The sequence below is a fragment of the Delphinapterus leucas genome, chromosome 15 (assembly GCF_059928025.1).
Source record: "Delphinapterus leucas isolate spDelLeu-1000000601 "Yukka" chromosome 15, BTC_Dleu_Yukka2, whole genome shotgun sequence".
NCBI lineage: Eukaryota > Metazoa > Chordata > Mammalia > Artiodactyla > Monodontidae > Delphinapterus > Delphinapterus leucas.
The window spans coordinates 80,549,847-80,571,184 of NC_143143.1; the positions used below are offsets into that span (position 1 = coordinate 80,549,847).

General features: G+C 44.8%; 1 protein-coding gene across 4 annotated transcripts; it reads right to left on the reverse strand.

Moving 5' to 3' along the window:
* Positions 1-1,778: 1,778 nt before the first annotated feature.
* On the reverse strand, positions 1,779-19,151 carry CYP24A1 (cytochrome P450 family 24 subfamily A member 1). 4 transcript variants are annotated; one of them, XR_016387947.1, is made up of 12 exons: positions 18,225-19,151; positions 17,813-18,003; positions 16,296-16,389; positions 14,359-14,455; positions 11,810-11,901; positions 11,046-11,157; positions 9,410-9,555; positions 6,522-6,688; positions 5,663-5,741; positions 4,986-5,183; positions 2,757-4,888; positions 1,779-2,534 (listed from the first exon to the last, which is right to left on the reverse strand). XR_016387947.1 is itself a non-coding variant. In XM_022597536.3 (12 exons), the coding sequence occupies exons 1-11, from the start codon at positions 18,480-18,482 to the stop codon at positions 4,778-4,780; spliced, it is 1,545 nt and encodes a 514-aa protein (XP_022453244.2). In that variant the 5' UTR covers positions 18,483-19,151; the 3' UTR covers positions 1,779-2,534; positions 4,768-4,777. The 4 variants fall into 4 exon arrangements, 3 of the variants coding, with proteins under 3 accessions (XP_022453244.2, XP_089753210.1, XP_089753209.1); XM_022597536.3 differs by having other exon boundaries at positions 4,768-4,888; XM_089897084.1 differs by having other exon boundaries at positions 1,779-2,904; positions 4,768-4,888.
* Positions 19,152-21,338: the final 2,187 nt, after the last annotated feature.

The following is a 21,338-nucleotide window of genomic DNA, read 5'->3' on the forward strand; positions in this document are numbered from 1 at the left end:
AGTTAAAGTTTGTTTAAACTCTGAGCTTCAGTTTCCTTCTCCACATCTGTAAAATGGAGGTAATATTAGCACATTTTTAGAGTGAGTGTATCAATCAGGGCTCCCCCCTTAAACAGAGACCAACAAATAGGAGATATATATATATATATATATAGAGAGAGAGAGACAGAGAGAGAGAGAGAGAGAGAGAGAGACAGAGAGAGAGAGAGAGAGAGAGAGAGAGAGGAAGGGTCAGCCTCAGCCTCTGGGGGATTTCGATCATCCAGGAAGACATCCTCCAGGAAGCTTGAGCTGTGCTCTGATTGGTGCATAGGAGAGATGAACAGGTGAAGAAAGAGTGCTCCAGGAGGAAAGACATCAGGTGCAAAGACTCGGGGGCAGAGAGTGTTTAAAGAATAGAAGAGACTGGCAGAAGCCAGTGTGGCCAGAGCGCAGAGGCCTCCGGTGGCTCGTGTGCGCTGGGGCCTGTGGGTGAGTGGGCTGTACTTTACAAGACACCGAAGTCCAGCTTAAGGAATTGGATCTTTATGTGAGAGCAATGGGATGCCACAGAAGCAGGGCTGGGACACCGTCGGGCTTGGGTTTTAAAAAGACCGATATGGCCAATGGACAAAGAACAGTCTAGAAGGAAGCAAGCTAGAGATCAGTTGGCAGTTTCTGCTGTGGTCCAGAGTGAAGGGGATGGTGGTGTGGATAGAAGTGAATGGAGTAAAAAAGGAAAGTTCTTTTGCCATTCAAATGATCATCTTTTGGTAAAGCTACTGTAACATAGTATTGTAATATTATATTGTAAACTAGCCACATGACAAAATTTTCTAGTGAGACAAAGTTTGAATGTTTAACTTTGGTTGTAAGAAATGCAGTGAAGGGGAGGGGCTTCCCTGGTGGCGTAGTGGTTAAGAATCCGCCTGCCAATGCAGGGGGCACGGGTTCAAGCCCTGGTCCAGGAAGATCCCACATGCCGTGGAGCAACTAAGCCTGTGTGCCACAACTGCTGAGCCTGCATGCCACAACTACTGAAGCCCACACGCCTAGAGCCCGTGCTCCGCGACAAGAAAAGCCGCCACAATAAGAAGCCTGTGCACCGCAACAAAGAGTAGCCCCCGCTCGCCGCAACTAGAGAAAGCCCATGTGCAGCAACGAAGACAAAACACAGCCATAAATAAATAAATAACATAAATTTTTTTAAAAAATGAAATGCAATGAAGGGGAAACATCTCACATATTTGAAAACTTTTATTCTTTTAGAGAATTCAAAGAAGATATACAGATGAAATCTGACAACACATGCGGATTTGTAATTCTAAAAATAATTTCACAGCAGTGAGAAAGCATATACTTATTTTGGTGATGTGCACATCTTTGTTCAAAATAAAGATATAAATGTACACTTCTGAAATAGTCTAAAAATGTAACCTAAAAAGGGAAATCTTTATCAAATATACAGAAACATATAGTATGCTTTTAGGAAAAGTAGTAGTAAAAACCTGTGCAAATAAACTACATGTAAACACAATTTTTAAGAGTTTTACAAGTATTGCTTAAATCTATATGTCTTTTCCATTTATGAAATCATATTTTCCCAAGGAGTTCAAGTCACATAACATGGTTTACCTAGTTAATCTATAATGTATGCACACTTTACTACTGACCCATCTATAGCTGGGAAAATTAAGGCAGAGAAAGTCACTGAATATTTTTAAGCCATGACTAAACTTTAGAACATTGCCCTAAACTTCTAAGTCAAATACCATATATATATTTTTAAGTGATGTAAGCAAATTGCCATTAGAATACACACACACACACACACACACATACATACACACACACACATACACACAATTTAAAAACTACTGATCCAGTCCTTAATAGATTAAATAGACTCAATGCCATAATTAAATAATTTCAGGATCCTTTAACACAATGATGCCACAGTAAATCATTAAGGCATTCTTAGACAGGAGGTTTTGACTTCATTAAAGTACTTCTTAACATAGAGGTTTTCTCTAATTTTCCAATAATGTTTCTATTTCAAAACAAGAAAAAAAAAACAGCTTCATAGAGACCTGATAACTTTAACCAATATTTAGTTTTGCTTCTATTATTAAGCAGTATTTCCCCAAATATATTAAACGGAGTTACAACAAACGGATCATCAATACTACACAGGCCCCCAATAATCTAGCTATAGTCGGTCTTTCATTGTGAAATGTAAACTTCTGAGAAGTGAAGATTGCAGCAGTGAATCCGGTAAAGCTAGGACAGAAACATTTAGTGACTTTTTTTTTTTTTTTGCGGTAGTCGGGCCTCTCACCGTTGTGGCCTCTCCCGTTGCGGAGCACAGGCTCCGGACGCGCGGGCTCAGCGGCCATGGCTCACGGGCCCAGCCGCTCCGCGGCATGTGGGATCCTCCCGGACCGGGGCACGAACCCGCGTCCCCTGCATCGGCAGGCGGACTCCCAACCACTGCGCCACCAGGGAAGCCCCATTTAGTGACTTTTACCTGACCAACGGATAAGTGCCCAACTGCCCTATACAAGAGAAAACAGGATGATGAGCAATTCTATGTAAGTCAGGATGGCGCTGATGTCAGTTACGTGTAGTTACATGTAAGCAGGCTGGTATACCCTGTAGAGTGCCTGGCATTCCAACAATCTGGTTTCCCTGAGCCAGATACCATCTTAATAAATACCATCAGCTACACAGACAGTACAGCTTCTAGAACAATTGTACAGAAGAAAGAGTATAAACACCTGGGACTAAATGCTCTTGACATGCTGTTTCATGCTCAGGGTTTTGATGTGTGCTTTCCTGTCATGCAGAAGCCCAAAGCCTCATTCTTGCAAAAGGGTAAAAATTGCTGCTCGTGGTCTTGGTAAAAAAAAAAAAAAAAAAAAAAATCTGGAAAATAAAGTATACCCCAATTATACATCAGAGCAGTATAGTTAAACAAGAGGAATTATTAGCAAAAAAATAAATGCTAAAACCAGTAGTGCCCTGGGCTCTTGTGTTTCACCAAGATAACTGTGCACACTGTCCCAGCTGAAGACTGGAAGTTTTGCAATTAAGCTAGAATTCCTTCGTTATCCTACTTGATTCAACTCTGTTTGTTGGCATGTTCAGAATCTGACAATTGCCTAATGATACCAGACACGTAGGGAGGAATTCACTGGGCCTCATTCAGAAATTTCATCTGTAATTGCATGTTTCCCGAAACAATCCACCTATCAGCAAATACCCTGAACTTGCAGTTAGCAAATAGCAACTAGTTCTAGGCAAATTCTAGGTGATGTCGTTGAAAGGGAAGAGTGATTGAGACTGAGTTTTACCACTGACACCTAATTCTATAAAGCTATGTGTCAGAAATGTCATATTTTCACATCTGAAAATACTAGCGATTTCTCAGGCTAACTTCTTATCACTTCAGTAGTTGAAAATTCATTTTATTGTGGATTAGGGGGAAATAACTAGACTAAAAGAACACCATTTCATCAAGGAAATTAGAAATAAGGCTAAAGTATACTATTAGGCCTATGTTAATTTAAAGGAAATAATTAAGCAGCAATTAAATAGCTGATATATGAATATGGCAAAAATTATGAAGCTGGTATGAGAACACCCACACTGTCAGAAAAGGTAATAAATGGTATGTTGCAGAAAAAGTACTACGTTGTATTTAATACAGGCTGGTAAATATCTCCTCTTCTATGCCAGGGGTCTGTAAATCAAGACCCTATGGTCCAATAAGTACTACCACCTCTATTTACGAATAAAGATTTATTGAAATATAGTACTGGTAGGCAGAATCATGGCCCTCAAAAAAAGGCTTAGTCCCTAATCCCCAGAACCTGTGAATATATTACTTTGCATTGCAAAGGGAGCGTGGCAGATGTGATTACGGTTATGGACCTCGAAATGGGGAGATCATCCTGAATGATATCCTGTCTGAGAGATGCAATAGAAGAAGGATGAGGGATTTGAAGCCTAGAGGCTAGTTGGCTTTGAAGATGGAGGAAGAGGTCATGAACCGAGGAATGGTGGCCTCTAGGAGCTGAGAATAACTCTTAGTTGATGCAAGAAAACAGAAACCTGTCTTACAGCCATAAGAAACTAAATTCTGCCAACAACGGAAATTTGTAAGGGAACAGATTCTCCCCTAGAGCTTCCAGAAAGGAACACAGCCCTGCCAAATGACAACTTGATTCTATCCTGGCAAGAGCTGTGTTGAATTTCTGACCTAAAGAATGATAAAATAATAAATGTGTGCTATTTAATACAAGTTTTAGTAATTTGTAAGTAATTTGTTTTAGTAATTTGTTATGGCAACAATAGAAAACTAATACAATAGTCACACCTATTCATTGACCAGTTGTCTGAGGCTGCCCTGAGGTGGAGTAAAGTGGATGTGAGAGAGACCTTATGTCCTGCAAAGCCTAAAATATTTGCCAACTGGTCCTTTACAGAAAAAGTTTGCCCCCCACCCCGATATTCACATGCAAAAACCATGACAAGCAGCTTGCATCTTGGAGCACTTAGTTGATGCCAGGCTCTGGGCTAGGTATTTTGTATTCATATCATCTTTCTGGATGGATACTATTTTGGTCCCCATTTTACAAACGAAAAAAAAAATGTGAAGGCAGAAAGGTTAAGTAACTGTTCAAGGTCACCCAGTGAACCAACAGTGAGCAGGGACTCCAAGCCAGGTATGGTTGACTTCCAAGCTTGGCTCACCTCTTGGCCATTCTCCACACCCCAGATGCTCACCTGAGGCCTCCTATCTCTGGTAGAAAGCAATGGGGAGCTGTCGGCTGGGTACCAGGATGCCCAAGTGCAGCATCTCCACAGGCTCCTTGTCTGTGGCCACGATGTCATATTTGCGGACAATCTGGAACACAGAAGCACAAAAAAGCAGAATCACCCCTCTTCTCCTGCCTTGAGGAATAGCCCAGAATACAGCTGCAGAAATCCCATCAGGGTCTTACCCAGCAGAGAGCCAAGTGCAGCTGGAGCTCGGCTAATCGGCGACCGATGCACATTCTTTTCCCAATGCCAAATGGAAGATGGGCAAAAGGGTTGATCTTTTTCTTGTCTTGAAGCCATCGTTCGGGTCTAAACTGACTTGAATCTTCAAAATTTTCTTCATTGGACCCCAACACATGCGTATTTAGCATCAATACTGTCTAAAAACACACAGAAACACAAAGCACTTAAAGAAAACGTTTGAATAGCAAAATTTACAAAAGCCATCACCTTACAAATGTGAAAGTAACCCACAAATGTATAATAATGATGAATGCCAACATGTATTGAGTGCTTGAAATGTGCCGGGTGATACTGGCACAATAAATAGGTCATGAACTTTAAAATTTTACATCACATTCTCACAACAATCCCATGTGGTAGGTTTTATTATTCCCATTTTACAGATGAGAAGACTGACGCTCGCAGAGGTTATGTAACTCACTCAAGGCTATACTTGAATCCAGGTCTGTCTATGGAGACAGAAGACCATTATTCCTAATGCTAGACTACACAACACGTCAACTATATACTGCAATCTACACATTTCCAAAATGAATGCTCTCCCAGTAGAAACGTTCAGGGAGATCTAATGGATATTTGAAAAGGGTAAGGTACAGACTGTACAAATTCTACTTACTCCTTTGGGTAAAGCATATTCCCCCAGAACCATTGCTTTGTCAAGAGTCCGAGTTGTAAATGGCACACTCGGGGTAAGCCTGAAAACACAAAATCAGAGATGTCTAAGTGGGCACGGACCAAGTTCTAGCTCAAGGGAATGCAGATCCTGGTTAAATAAATGGTTGCTGCCTGAGTTCTCAAAAAAGGAACATGATCCCAGCTCTTTACAAAGAAGTTCTGTCTCTTTCCTCCCAATATTTACACCTCTTGTTTATATTCTCTATCTTATTGTGTTGGTTCAACCCCCAAGTACAAGCCTGCTTCATAGCTGTTAACAGTGTTTGTTCGGTTTCATTCCCCGTACACGTTCAAGTGTGTACATTGACATGCTTCGCCCTCAAGCTTGTTGTTTGTTCTCGGTTTCTCCTAACTACGCTTCATGAAGTTAAAGATATTTCCTTCTGACCCGAAGACATTGTGAGCTTTGTTTTCCAGAAAAAGAATTTTCAAAGAACATTTTATACAGAGGCTCAAAACCAAAGGTGTCTCTATGTCTTATTTAATAATATGGTTCCTTGCTGAGGTTTCATCTCACATCCTTCAATCGTGCCCCTAATCTTAATTATTGCTCATAGCGTCCATTAGAGTATTATGCTTACTGATGTAAAGGGCAAGACTCTGACTTTCCAAGATTTAATAGAATTTGCCCAAATGATTTAGGAAATGAGTAATAGGAAAGGAATATGGTCCAAAGGCTCTTTTTTTTTTTTGTAGCTTTGTAAATGTTTACGAATCAACTGTGGGAGGGCACCCCTTGTTATGTGTTGCAGAGAGCAGCCTTCTGACATATTCACATTGGCTTAGGCACGTGTTCTTACCGCATAGATTCTTTCAGACAGGCTTTTAAATATGGCATATTCCTCAAATCCTCTGCCCGTGGCATCCGATTCTCAGGCAGTACACTCTGAATTTCCTTAAGAAGCTTTTGTTGCATGTGGGGATTACGAGATAAATTGAAGAGGATCCACATTAAGCTGTTTGCTGTCTGAAAGCCAAATGGACATAAACTTGAGTTTTCTGCAGATAAACTGCCTTAAAACCAATATGAGCTGAACCAAAGGTGATGCCTACCACCTCGTCATGAAAACATTAGGAGTGACGCTTTTTTACATGTCCTTCTTGGCTGTGCTTCAAACAAATGCCCTGTATGAAAAGTCAGATTTAGTTTCTAAAACACATCAATGAATAATAGCTTATTTCCTGAGGGAATCAAAGTAGAATTCTTTAAATAATCTGCTGCATTAGGACGCAGAATATAGTTTGGTACAAAAATTGAACACAAATGAGGGCATGTAGAACTGGCCCAATGAGAGTCGGATGGACGATTGCACCAGTATCAATTTCCGGGTTGTGATAACAGTTTATCTTATGCACATGTTACCATTGAGGGAAACTTGGTGAAGGATTAAGGAATCCTCTCTATTTTTTTTCTTAGAATTGCATGTGAATCGATAATTATCTCAAAATGAAATTTGTTAATTGTTTAATATAAAAAATAATATGAAAATTGAATGGGGAGAGAGCCTAAGAGTGTTGCTAATAAAAGTGTCTTTTTTTTTTTAATTTTGCAATGCAAATGCACAAGAAGTTGCATTCCTGGAATTTAACAGAAAGATTTTTTTGGCCACACTCTCAAAAGTTACCACAAAAATAAAAAGGCATTATCTGTACCCAGGGTTTCAGCCTTAAGGAAAGAGCCCTGGTAGGAGGCGGCCAACACCAAAATAAGAAATTCTAGCGTCAAGTTGAGTATTTCAAAGAACCAGCCACAATTTCTGACAAAGACTCATGGCCTTTTAAGTGGCATCCTTTATTTCCTTTCCAAAGGCAATGAGAAGAGAAAAAATATTGGCAGAAACAACCAGTGCAGCTTTTAGCTTCATAATACTCACCACTGGTAGTCTTATGTATGTGTCTTTAGGCCTATTTTTGTCTAATTTAAGCCAAATATTCCCATAAAAATGGTCATTGTGTCCTCTCTGCAGACATGAAGACGCTTTTGCTAAGTGCTATGTGCCACTCACATAAATGAGCCAAGTGCAGGACAATTTGGAGCCAATGGTATTTATTATTTTTGGAAGAAGATGCCTCCAAGTAGCCTTCTTCCTGTCAGAGGACTGCCAGCCTCAGCTGCAAATAAACCGTGGATGTCATTATTACAAGAGTCCAATTTACAAAACAGGAAGAGGGCATAGCCACCAAATTAGATACACTTTCAAATTTCTCTGATTTTCCAAATGTGACTTTCAGAATAGCCAGGACTAAAAAAAGAAACAGATTGAACCGTATCAGTGGGTCCCTTACCACAAGTACCAAATAGAGTTTCCAAAAGGCAGATAACTGTAGCTTTCACCAAAGCCCTGTAAGACAGCCCTGGCCTTTTAGGATAACTGCAGGGGCTGAATGGAGGGGAAGTGGCCTGAGAAACCTCATGGGCACAAAGTATCCCGGCTTGACCTCCATGGAGGAGACACATCTCATAGCGAGCTGGCCTTGCTGCTTCCACTCTCTCTCTGCTAGGTCCATTCTCCACCCACCAGCCAAAGCCCACTTTACAAAACATCAATCTGATTTAAGTTCCTCCCTTGTTTAAAACACTCCAAGAGATTTCCATCACAGGTGCAGTAAATCCAAATGCCTCACAAAGGCTCCTGGTTAACAGGGCCCATCGTCTTCTCCCCTGTCAACTCTGACCACATGTGCCAGTTCTCCAGTCCATCCTTCTTTCTGCCCAGGGCCTTGGCATGTGCTGTTTCCTCTACTTGGAGTGGTCTTCCACCAGCTCTTCCCTTGGCTGGCTCCTTCTCGTTATTCCAGTGTCAGCTCCAGTATGACAGCTCAGAGAGAGACGACCTCCCCTACCTCTCTATGACTTCACCCTGATGGCTTCCTCCAGGTCCTGGATCGCTATCTGAAATGATCCTATTTCATTATTTATTTACATGTCTATCATCTGTGCCCCAAGACCACTTAAGTTCCATGAGGGGTGGCTTCCCTGGTGGCGCAGTGGTTGAGAGTCCACCTGCCGATGCAGGGGACGCGGGTTCGTGCCCCGGTCCGGGAGGATCCCACATGCCGCAGAGCGGCTGGGCCCGTGAGCCATGGCCGCTGAGCCTGCGCGTCTGGAGCCTGTGCTCCACAACGGGAGAGGCCACAACAGTGACAGGCCCGCGTAACGCAAAAAAAAACAACAACAACAACAAAATTAACTGTTTCCTTTAAACTGAAATCAAGTGTTTCCCAAACTCCCTCTGTTGACAATTTTAAGCAGAAAAAAATATTATTGGAATTGCAGAGAGTATTCCAATGTTTCTAGACTAAATAACATCCACGGTTCGGCACTTTGGGGTAACATGCACAGCCTAAAATATATCCAGTTTTTAAAAACCTCGATTATCTACCTTGCTGTGCTGTAGGATTTTACTGCTTCTTAATTCCTGTCGCATTTTGCATATTTGTCGTGGCACTTATACCCTGAACCGGATTTCTGTCTCTAAATCACATGAATTTTTCTATCCTATGTTTAAGCACAAAGGCTGTGCTCTGGGTCTCCTGCACATCTCTAGTATGAGAATTTTTATGTCTGCTAAGCTAATGCTCAGTTAATCCGTATGGAATAGGTGAGTTGAATGACTACGTAAAATTCATCATGAAAAAGATTTTACAGCCCGTTGATTTAGCAAACTAAAACCGGGCCCACCCTTACCGTTTCCACTGCAGCCAGCTGGAGCTCTGTCACAGCCGCATACAATTCTTTCTTTGAAAGCTGATTGTGGTGATAAATATCACTAATGAAATCCATACTGGGCTGCTCAGAATATTTCTCTAACCGGTTGTCGACACAAGATTTGACTGTTGGAGAAGAGAAAAAGGGAGAGGAAATCAGCTGAAAATTAGGAGGAGGAAAAGAGTGAAATGGAACCCAGGATCAAATTCTCCTTGCAACGTCTAAAGGGTCTTTGCAGGTGATCTGACAATTTGACAATTTGTCAGATAAGCTAATACTGCCTTGTTGTTAAGTCAGCAAGCCCTGACCAATGCCCACAGGAGCAGGGCTTCTCAAATACTAACGTGCACAAGAATCCCCCGGGCATCTTCTTAAAACGCAGATTCTGATTCTAGAGTCTGGGGTGGGCCTGGAAGTCTGATTTCTAACAAGGTATCGGGATGCTGTTGCTGGGTCTGCAGTCACGTTTTGAGTAGGAAGAGGTTAGAGCTTGGGAGAGGGAGGTCATCATGAGACAGAGGTAGCATTTGGGTCCGTTCTCAGAATCAGAACTTGGTCCCATATCCAAGCATCTAGCAGATATGGTCCCTGATACAGGCACAGTGGGATTTGGCTCCCAAATCCTGGCAGCAGAGGAGAGGAGAAACCCTCCACCATTGTTACCAAACATAAACACACACATACACACACACGTGCAGTGCCCACGCATGCTGACAGTAATGGTGATGTTTGTCAAGTACATTCTAGGCATGCACCTCCCTCACTTCAATCCATCGTACAAGCCACCACCATAATAATAATCATGGTGATGATGGTAAAAATGATGACAATAAATGGCACAGCGGTTAGAGTTGGATCTTCTGCCTGGCTTCAACCCTGGTTTTGCCATTACCTAGCATGCAGTCTTGATAAAGTTACTTAATTTTGAGTCTCAGTTCTATCACTCAGGCCTAATAGAAAACCCTACTTTACAGGGTTTCTGTGAGAATTAAATGAGTGTGTGTGTGTATACTCAGAACAATATTTAGCACCAAATATTCCCTTCATCCTGTAGCAGAAATAGCTCTGATCCATTGAGATATTGCACTGTGCCAGGTTTTGTTTTTTTTTAGGTTTTGCAGAAATTATATTACATATTTTCTTGGCAGGAAACAGTGACAGTTCCCACTAGATCATATGCCAGGTTTTAAGTTATCTATATTAGAACTGAAAACAGTTGTACTGAGGTACGTACTACTACTACTACTACTACTACTACTACTACTACCACTATTAACCCATTTTAAAGGCGAGACAACTGAGGATGAAAAAGAGTGCATTTGGCCAAGCCACCACACCCAATGACAGAGCTGGGACTTGAACCCAGGAATCTTTGACTCCAAAGCTCTTGTTTTTAACCACTCCTAGTTCCCAAAGAAGACTACAGAAAACTACCTCCTGCCTTTTCCTAGAATTCATCTGTACCAGGGCGATCCCCAAATTCATTAGTTTGCAAAGCCCAAAAGAATCCGGAGGAGCAACTCCATCAAAGGATGGGGTGCTGAGGCCAAGATCATCCAGACCTTCCAGCAGCAGCTCCGAAGACAGGGTTGCTAGGTGCATGTGGCCACGTTACCCGATTTGAAAATGGTGTCCCAGGCCAGAGTGTGCGCCTGCCAGACCTTGGTGTTGAGGCTCTTGTGCAGCTCGACTGGCGTGACCATCATTCTCCCAAACGTGCTCATCATCTGAGGGGAACACAAATGCCTTTTCACGCCCGTTTCTCTTTCTCTCAAAGACAACTTGCACTCCTTGAGAGAAGCGTTCTAAACAACTGCACCCTTTGCTCCCCTAAAGGCCGGAATTCCAAGGACGCCTCAGGGCTCTCAGCACCAGTCCCCGGCCCCACCCTCCAGGGACATATGAAAATCATCTTTGGGATGCTTTTCCACTGGCTGTGTTTCATAAAAAAATTGATCTTATGACCTAAACATAAAAAAAGAAGGATACAAATCTCATATCCATTTCCAATGATTTCCAAACTTCGGCCATTCCTAAAACCAGTTTCACAGGGTCTACTATCTCTACATACAACCTAAACAATCCCCCAAATTTTAATCTGAAAATTTTCAGACTCTTTGCAATAGTATTTTAATCAACTGACCTTTAACTGAAATACCTACTTTCACCTTGCCTGACAACGACTGAATGTGCCTTTTTTTATTATATGTACGTATATGTACATTCATTCATGAAAATACGCAACACATATTAAAATGAACACTTAACTACTGTAATAAAATATGTGTGGATGCCACTCTTGGGAAACACTGTGATGCACATTTGTTAGGTTCTGTAAACGTTTTATAAGGAAAGGTTCTCTACCCAGGAGATGCTTACTGTTTTGATGGCCATGATGAAGTTCAAAGCTTCATCGCCTGCATTCTTCTGAAGGAGCCCAAATCTCTTCTCATATAGCACAAGGCAGATGCCTGTTATTTAAAATAATCAACACTGTTACCCATTCACAACGACACTGGCGTCCATGATTAGCTGGCTACCAAAGGCTCAATTCTGTCTCCCATAAAAGTGAGGTCTTGGGCTTCCCTGGTGGCGCAGTGGTTGAGAGTCCGCCTGCCGATGCAGGGGACACGGGTTCGTGCCCCGGTCCGGGAGGATCCCACGTGCTGCAGAGCGGCTGCGCCCATGAGCCATGGCCGCTGAGCCTGCGCGTCCGGAGCCTGTGCTCCGCAACGGGAGAGGCCACAACAGTGAGAGGCCCGCGTACCGCAAAAAAAAAAAAAAAAAAAAAGTGAGGTCTTTTCGAAGAACAGAGGAAAAGCAAATTCTCTGAGAGAAAGGGGCCTGATTACTCTCCTCTCTTTCTAAAATTATCTCCAGGTCCAATGACTCATCCCCTGCAGAGCCTCCTGATCAGAAAAGCCACTGTGAAGATGCAGCCATTTTTATACATTATCCTGTAATGTCTTGATTTTCTCAGAGTTTACCCTTGATATCATGTGTAGCAGCCATTGTTAATGACCTACTCCATACTCATTCTTGCCCATTTCTTCCCTAAGAGAACCCCGATTTTATTTAGGCTGTCAATGTATCAGTCCTCAGGCAATAAATCTGGATCGATCTAAGACAATTCTGTTCCCTGATTTCCCAAGCTTCCTGTAGCAGCCAAAGCAGTCACATGACCCAGGTCTGGCCAATGAGATTCAAGGGAGACACTTTTGCTTTCTTGATAAAGGGGAAAGCACAGCTGGTTTAGCTCTTCCCTCTTTCCTTCTTGTTTTTGCCTAGAATGCAGGGGTGAGGCCAGGAGGGGCAGGAGCCATTCTGCAAGAAGCCAACTAGCTCAGGATGGATGAGAAGGAAGACAGAACAGGCTTGGGTCCCAGGGACATCACTGAGTGCCAGCTGTGGACTGGCTTCCTCAGGACTTCTCATAACGCTGGACAATAATTTGTCAACCACCATGGTCAGGTTTTCTTTGACTTGCAAAGAAATGCATTTGATACTCCTTAATCTGGGTATTTCCAGTGGACGATTTCCAAAACATACTCTTCTTTTCTCCTCTATAATCATTCCCTCTTTCCCTTAACACCTTCTGTGGATTTCTTATTGGCATGGGGCTTTCTCATGTGCCAAGATGACAGTCTGTAGCTTTACAACGAGGTCTATCTGATGGGGGAGACAGGTCAGGACAAAAGCCTCCGTCCCGGGGCACCCTCTCCAATCCCTCACATTAGCAGTCAAGAGTGATCCTTCCGGCAAATCGGACCTTGGCACCTTCCTGCTAAAATCACTCTCCTATTTTTCCCAGGGACTCTGGGCTCAAAGCCAAATGCCCATCCCTGGTTTACAGGACTGACATGGGCTGGCCGCTGCTTCCTCCTATCCTCTGCCCTGGACATCCTCGTCCCTTGCTGGACATGCTCCAGTTACTCAGAACACCCTTCTTTCTCCTCAACACAACACTCTCTGTTCCTTCAGCCTGGAACATTCCATCTTCCTTCACTTTCACCTGGGAAACTCCTGCTTATCCCCCAGGCCTCGGCTGAGATGGTACTACCTCTGTGAAGCGGCCCTGACCATGCTCAGCTGAGGCAGCCACTAGGATTCTCCCCCAGCCTTGAACCCCCTCAGTCAAGTGCTCCACATTCTACTGCAGCTGCCTTGTTCCCCTGCCTGCATCTCCACTGGGCAGCGAGCACGTCAAGGCAGGGCTTTGCTTTTATTCCCAGCGTGGTCCTTGAAAACAGTGACCATGCTCCCTTCTGTTTGAAACTTTCCATGACTCAACATCGGACTCAAAGTAAACGTTCTTGCGGGGACTTTCAGGCCCCGGCTTAATCTTTCTCAGCTCCTCTTTCCCCTCCCCCCATAATCCACTCACACCAGCATCCTCGAAGTTCCCCAAAGACATTGTTCATCCTTTCACCCCAGGCCATTTGCACCTCCTGTCTCCACTGTCCCAACAGGCTTCCCACAGATACCCCGGTGGCTTGCTCCTTGCCTTCCTTTAGGTCTCACCTCAAATGTCTCCTTACCAAGCAGACTTGCCTCACCTAGGAACCTATCTTCTTTCTTGACTCCCTTACTCCTTGGCATAGTATATATTAAAATATATTTACTAGTTGATTGTCACCCCTACTAAAATCTGAGCTCCATGTGAGCAAGGATGTTGCCTGTTTTGTTCACTGCTGTGTCCCTAGTACAGTGCCTGGCACATAGCAGGTGCTGTATAAATGTTTGTTGAATGACTACATAAACAGTCCAGAGGGTAGAGCATCACCTAAACGCCTGAAAGCATTAAGAGGGCTGCTATGGCCTTTCCTACTCAGCAGTGGTATATGATTACAGAAGAGTTGTCCACAGGGCCATGTCTGTCCTCAAAATCACTTGCAAAATCAAATGAACAAGATGTGAAGACGACTTACTTTCAAATGACCATTTGTTCAGCTCGCTGTACAAGTCTTCAATGCAGCCTCGCTCATCACAGAGCTCACTTATTCTACCTGTAAAATCAGCCAAGACCTTAACAGAAAGAAATCACCAAAGACATTTCAGTCACTGAAGGAAAACAAAAGTTTCAAGTTCAGTAAGTTAGCTTCAGGTTTTGCTACCTTATATATTCACTGCCCATAATGTTACTCATTCTGAATCATCACTAATTATATATTCTCCTTGGCAGTTCATCTTCTGCCCCAACACCCTTGTCCTGGGTTATTTCCTGAGCTTTCCCTGCAGCCTCCCTGAAGCTTAGGTTTCAGCTTTTGATCTAAATTTAAGAAAAGGAAAACATTTCTTCTAATCAGAATGGAGAATAAACCACAAAGGAGGAATCAGCCCAGTGTCTCTGTGGGGACAACGTCTCAAGGACTCTGGCTACCCTGAGGTTTGCCACTTCCATAGCTGGGCAGGCAAACGTCTCCTTACTGGTTGGGGTTGTATTAAGCATGTTAAGCTTAGAGCCAGGGAACTGTAAGTTCTGGACGCAGCGCCTTTACTGAACAGCTCTGTCACCTTGGACAGGTCCTATACAGCCCCTAGAGGCCAGTTTCCACAATCAGGGTTTTAGATGACTAATGCTTTGCACTTCATGAGGCTTGTACAGAACCAGGCATGGTACAAAGTGTATTACCTTAGCTGATCCTCAAATAAGCTCATGAGGTAGAAAGTACTGTCATTACTCCCATTTCCTAGGTAACAGATGACAAAACTGAGGCTTAGAGAGTAGCTAAGGCACTCTCCCTTGGACACATAAAAGTGGCTCTGCTGGGGTCTGAAATAGGGTATATGGGACTACAAAATCCACAGGTGCAACTAATGGGCATGTTTAGTTTGTCCACATAGCATGTTAAAAAGTACTTTGAATTTGTTACCATCAAAAAATCCAGAGATTTCCCATGAACATATGAATTTTCCGTTAGTCATCAAAAAATAATAATAATTACTAGATCTGGTGACACTGGGTCTACATTTCCATGTGGCAGGCATTTGCCAGAGCTGGGGCCGCTGTCCCCTCTAGAAAGGGCATGCACTATTCTGCTTGCTAAAATCCCTATTGGGCCTGTCTTATACATTGATATTAATCACCTGGCCCTTGGAAGCTTCTGAATTTGCAATCTTTCACCTACATGATCCTATGTGGGTCCAGTTCAAAATAAATACCCAGAGTGAACAGGAGTAAAAAGAATCCTCTACATTTTTAAATCCTTCCCCCTTTGGGCCCCTGCTGGCTAAAGGATAACATCTAAAAACCTTAGCGTGGCACAAAAATATTGTAAAGACCTGCCCTCTGCCCAGCATCATTTCAGAGAAAGCTTCACTTCAGCTGCCCTAAATGTACTGTTCTCTGAACACACCGTCTCATGCCTCCATATTTTCAGCAGGCTATGCTCTCTGCCTGAATGCCTTTTCTCACCTTCTCTGGCTTGCAGACTCCTACTCATCCTAAAAAACCCAGCTCAGCTGTCACTACCTAGGAAGTTTATAGTGTTATCTCATTTAATCCTCACAGTAAACCTATGGAGTGGGAATTGTTACTCCCAGTTTATAGACTGGGAAAGTGAGCAAGTTAAATGGTACAGTCAGGTTACATAGCTGGTGGGGGTGGGGTGACGTTCAAAACCAGGACTGTAGAATGTCAAAGTCTATGCTCGTAACTGCTCCCTTATCGTAATACTACTTTAAAAGGGAGTGAAGGAGGGGGGAATAAGGAAGGAGGATGTGGAGAGGAATGAGGAGAAAAGGAAGACTCCTGAGTTATCCAAATTGCCTGCCTTTTCTTCTGCACTTTGTAGCTGTGGCTTGAAGCTCCACTAAATCCCTCCATCCCCAGAAGAACCAGGAAAGCGAACCCCATCCTGCAAACCTCATTGATTTTGTTGTCCAGCTTCATAATTTCCACTGGTTTCATTAGTTTCTTTTGAAAGGCACTCCTGACCCTCTGCCAGTCTTCTCCTTCCCTGGGAGAGAAGCAGAATTATATTTAGAGCAAACGGAAAGGAAAAGAACGAAGAAGCAGAGACACCTCCAGTTCTCTGACTTCATAAACTATATAACCAAATGAACACAAAATCGTGCCAAGAAACAGCCAGAGAATAATTAGTATTGGAATATTCGGGGCTGGTTTGACAGTACGATGAATAATCACTTTTCCCTTGAGCCAAAGATCGCACAGAAAGATCAAGTCCAGATATTTGGGTTCAGAACTTTTGATGTGCCCTCGCTGGGGTTGAACTGGGAGGCCAGTGGCCTGTTTCCAGCAGTAAGGGTGGGCACGTGAACACCCACTTCACCAGCAACTCAGATCTGTTTGAGGAAAAAAATCTTGTCTTCTTTCAATTGGGTTGAAAGGCACATTCACAGAACACCTCGAATTTAGAATTTTGCCATTGCCTTCAAATAACAGTGAGAGATTCACCGGAGCTTTTGTAAAAAGCCTGTTCTCATCGTGAACCCTTTTGCACTTGCTCTATAGATGACCACGCTGCCTGTGATGCATCACGCATTAATGCCGTTTTTAATTCTAGTAATTAGGGACTTCCCTCGTGGCTCAGTGGTTAAGAATCTGCCTGCCAATGCAGGGGACACGGGTTCGATCCCTGGTCCCAGAAGATCCCACATGCTGCAGAGCAACTAAGCCCGTGCTCCACAACTACTGAGCCTGCGCTCTAGAGCCAGCGAGCCCGCTAGCCACACCTAGAAAAAGCCGCAGCGCAGCAACGAAGAGCCAATGTAGCCATAAATAAATAAATCCAGTAATTATATATATCCTGAAAAATACAACTATTAGGCATTATAATTTGGGGGTAAAAAAAGTGCTAACGTATTAAATGCTAACAATGTAAAAGCTGAGGAATCATATCACATTAGAGTATTTCTCTCTAAAATGCAACCTCCACACCCCTCCATGCCAGCTTTCCAAGTAGGTCTATCTCCTAATTCCCACAGTTTCCTTTACAAAGGAAGGTCATTGTCAAAAGCAAAAGGAGTTAACTTCTGGCGTTTGAGCTACCAAGGGGGGAGAGGGGCGGGTCGCAGAATTTTAAGGGATAATTTTATTAGTATAACATGTTTGCCTTGGCACGCTAACTTGACAATCTCATTCCACCCAAGAGTCCAAACATCATAATTCGCGTAACCATTTTTTTGACATTTCTTTGACGGAAAGACCTGGCCCAGCCCACTTGCCAGAAAGAACACAAGTGTTGCGTACTCAGCCCAAACGTCCCTCCACCCACTCTAGTCCACGCAAGAGCCTGTGACCGCAGCAGGTACGGGCTTCCGTGTTCTCCCTGCATTAGAAGGGTCCAACCCCAGGGAACCCTCATTCCCGTCCCTTCCCAATTTCCAGCCGCCGAACCCCATCCAGCTTCCTGGACTCACAAGATCAGCAGTCCGTAGCCCTCCTCGCGATAGTCGCGATAGGCCTTCCACGGTTTGATCTCCAGACGCTGGGGGTACGCGCTCTCCGTGCGGTAGAGCGCTTCCAGCAGACACGGCGAGCCCAAGTGCACCGAGTCGAAGGAACCCAACTTCATGCGGAAAATCTTGCCATATTTCTCGTGGTACTCCGCCTGCAGCGGGCCGGGCAGGGTGCGAAGTAAGCGCGCGTCCGCTGCAGAGTCCCAAGAGCGCTTCTCCCTCCTCCCCGCCTCCTTCCCCTCGGGGACCGGGGCCCGCTGCAGCCTGGACACACAACCGAGCGCACCGTGCGCCCGAACCGCGCGCCTCGGGGAGGGTTTGGAGAGCAAGGCGGGGAGCAGAACGGGAACTGGGGGCGCGACGAGGCATTTACCAGCGTGTCGTGCTGTTTCTTGAGCCCTCCTTTCCAGAGAATCTCCAGCAGACTGCCCAGCAGTGGCCACTTGGTGGGACCGGGCAGGGCGGCCGCGTCTTGCGCCTCGCCCTGTTCCACCATGGGGCAGAGGGGCACCTCCCGCGGCCGACGGGGCGCGCACGCCGTAGATGTCACGGGTCTGGGGGGCTGCCCCAGGCTGCGCAGCTCCTGTAGGAAGGCGGCAAGGGAGCGGCTCTTGCCGATGGGGGAGCTCATGGCAGCGGAGGAGACCGGGCGCTTGGGAATGTGCGGGGGCTGGGAAGGGCGAGGTGGCTAAAGAGGCGCCGGCGAGGGCTGGGGCCTTACGATTCTGCGGAAGAGAGGCAAAGAGGGGCAGCAGGTGTGGGAGAGGGCGGAAGACGGACGGAGAGCAGAAAGGAACTCGGCGAGGATGCTCGACGCTGCACCGCGCGGCAGCCTCAGGGAGCGGATGCCCGCCTAGCGCTGGCCGCAGGGGCTGGAGGAGCGCAGCCGGGAGTTGGGTGGCTCTTGGAAGAGGAAAGGAAAGGACGTGAGTCCGCCTGTTGGTTGCAAGTCTGACTTCCAGCTCTGGAGTAGCGAAGTGGAGGTGTCTAGGAAGGTAGAAGAGATGCTGCTGGCGCTGCGCTTTGCTCCTGTCCCTCTCCATGCTCCATGCCCGGGGACCATGTATTTATGGAGACAGGGCAGGCCCTGGGTGGCCAATGAGCACGCTAAGTGGGGCGGAGTGGGTTACGGCTGGCCAGGCCCGGAGGGACGCGGGACCCGGGGTTGGGGGTGGTGCATGGAAGTAGGATGGAGTCAGCGAGGTGAGCGAGGGCGCCAGGCCTCGGGTGACCGGAGCGCGGCTCTCCGGGCGGGAACGCCGCGGACTCCACCCTGGAGATAATCCCCCAGGGAAGGCACGCTCACTGGAGTTCACCGGGCGTGCGCCGAGCGCGCCTCCCCGCCCTCCCCCGGCGGCCGGGAACTGCAGCCTCGCGCTTGCACAATCGCGCCGCCGCGCTGGCGAGGTCTCCGAGTACCGCCCCGGGGAGGCTGCCGGCGCCTGCCGGAGCTCGAGAGCCCGCGCGTTGCCCGAAACCAGTTTTTTTGCCAGCCTGGACGGAAGTGTTTTTGGAGGAAGGTTGGCTTTCTGCACCTCCCAAGGTGGGGAGGGTTTGAGTCTTAGTGAAAGGCACCCGAAGAGGGGATTTCACCTTAGGGTCTTAACTTGGGCAAGGAGGAGCCGCTGAATTTGGAGAGTTTTCTCCCTAGCTGCTCCATTTTGGTTGTTATGAAGATGTAATGAGTGAGTGCAGGTAAAGCGCCTACAACGTAGTCCACCGTCAGTACTCCACCTGATGTTGCCATTTTAGCTGGTTATGAAATGAGAGGCAAAAGCAGGGCTTGTGGTTGAGACTGGGCATCTGCCCCTCCCTCCATTTGGACACCGAACACCTTGTGCAAAAGCTAGGCACCTGCACCTTCGAACCGCGGCCCCTACCATCCCCATCCATCCCTACAAAGTCCATCTCAAGCAGGCGCGGGAGAGAACACACCATACACACACACACACACACACACACACACTTCCTAGGGTCCTCGTGGCTGCCAAGGGTAGAACTCTCTGTACTAACCAAGGAAGAGAAGTTGGAGACTTTGCTGATTGTTTTGAAGTGGTTCGTATTCTTTCGTTCTGATCCAGTACAAAAACGACCGCCAGCCAAGGAGGAGGTGAGGGAAGTTCTGTTTCCTCTGAGGGTTTTCAGTCACGTGACTGCGTCATTTTGACCCTGGTGTCAAATCCTTCTCTCGTAAGTTTATTGTAAACTTTTAGCTGGTTTTTTGAAAACCTTTTGCAGGCCGACTTGAGCTTGAACTCTGTCATTTCAGATTTGTCTTGATTAAACGTTAATGGCTGTTAATGTTAATAAAAGTAATAGTTATATATTTATATAATTCATACATAATGTATTATATCTATATAGATATCTATATATACACTATATAGTACATATTCTATACCATATTCTATAGAATATATACTATATGTAATATATCTATATATACACTATATAGTACATATTCTATAGCATATGCTATAGAATATATACTATATGTAATAGACACTATATCATATATACCATATGTTACTTAGTGTACAAATGTAAAGCTTTCTAGGGCTTATGATAAGCCAGGCACTAAGCTAGACATTTTTCGTAGAATTTTCCATTTCAGCCCAATGGCAAAAAAATAAATGAATAAATAAAGTTAAAATTTAGAGAGTTCTATAATTTGCCCTGTGTCACAGACCTTATCATAGTGTTATGTGGAAGTCAGACCCAGATTTTCTGATTTTGGCCTTTACTATGTACCTTCATATACAACATGCTATATTACATCACCCTTTCTTAAACCAGGAATATCTCAGAATATTGGAAATGTTTCTTAAATGGGAATATCTCCAAAACGGAGGTGGGTGGGATCAGTATATGTGGAGCTGTGTGGTGCAAATGTTGTTTTACGCCTCAATGGTGGTAAAATAAATAAATAAAAAGCCCCAAACAGAAGAAGCATTCAGTTCACCACTGTGTGCCTTTCTTCTGGCACGGTGCTTGACACATAGTAAGTGCTCAAGAAATGCTGAATCCTATTGTTATGTCAGCTATTGAGTTATCTGCCCACCCCCCACCCCACCCCCACCCCCGCTGTGTTTTCTTTTCTTTCTCTCTCGGCAGGTGTGCTTAAGCAGAAAGGAAAATAATTTCAGATTTGCTAGGTTTTCACCTCAGTTTAGCATCATTTTGCTTTATAAACTCCAAATAGATACTTAGAAGTGCAGGCAGTCGTTAGTCTCATAACAGCCAGCAAGAAAATTCCTATTTCGGAGAAATTGTTTTCTCATGTCCAGTGGAGAAAGTCCCGGATTGCAGAAGAAAGCCGTGCTGGTTCTTTAAAACTTGGTTGACATCAACACATACCCGTCTTTGATGAGGTGCAGCTAAATACAAAATGACTACTTTGAGCCCCTTCCCAGAAACTCACTCCCTCCCTTGGCCTCCTCTGTCGCTTGAGCCCCTGTGAGTCATCCCGATAGGGATGTTGCTGGGA

What these genes read in the sequence shown, in the direction of transcription:
- CYP24A1 (XM_022597536.3), bottom strand. Translation starts at nt 18,482, where the DNA reads ATGAGCTCCCCCATCGGCAAGAGCCGCTCCCTTGCCGCCTTCCTACAG. An exon ending in GAACAAATGGTCATTTGAAA is followed by an intron (nt 11,902 to 14,358) that starts GTAAGTCGTCTT and finishes TTTAAATAACAG; the next exon opens with GCATCTGCCTTGTGCTATAT. An exon ending in TGCACTTGGCTCTCTGCTGG is followed by an intron (nt 4,889 to 4,985) that starts GTAAGACCCTGA and finishes TCTGTGTTCCAG; the next exon opens with ATTGTCCGCAAATATGACAT.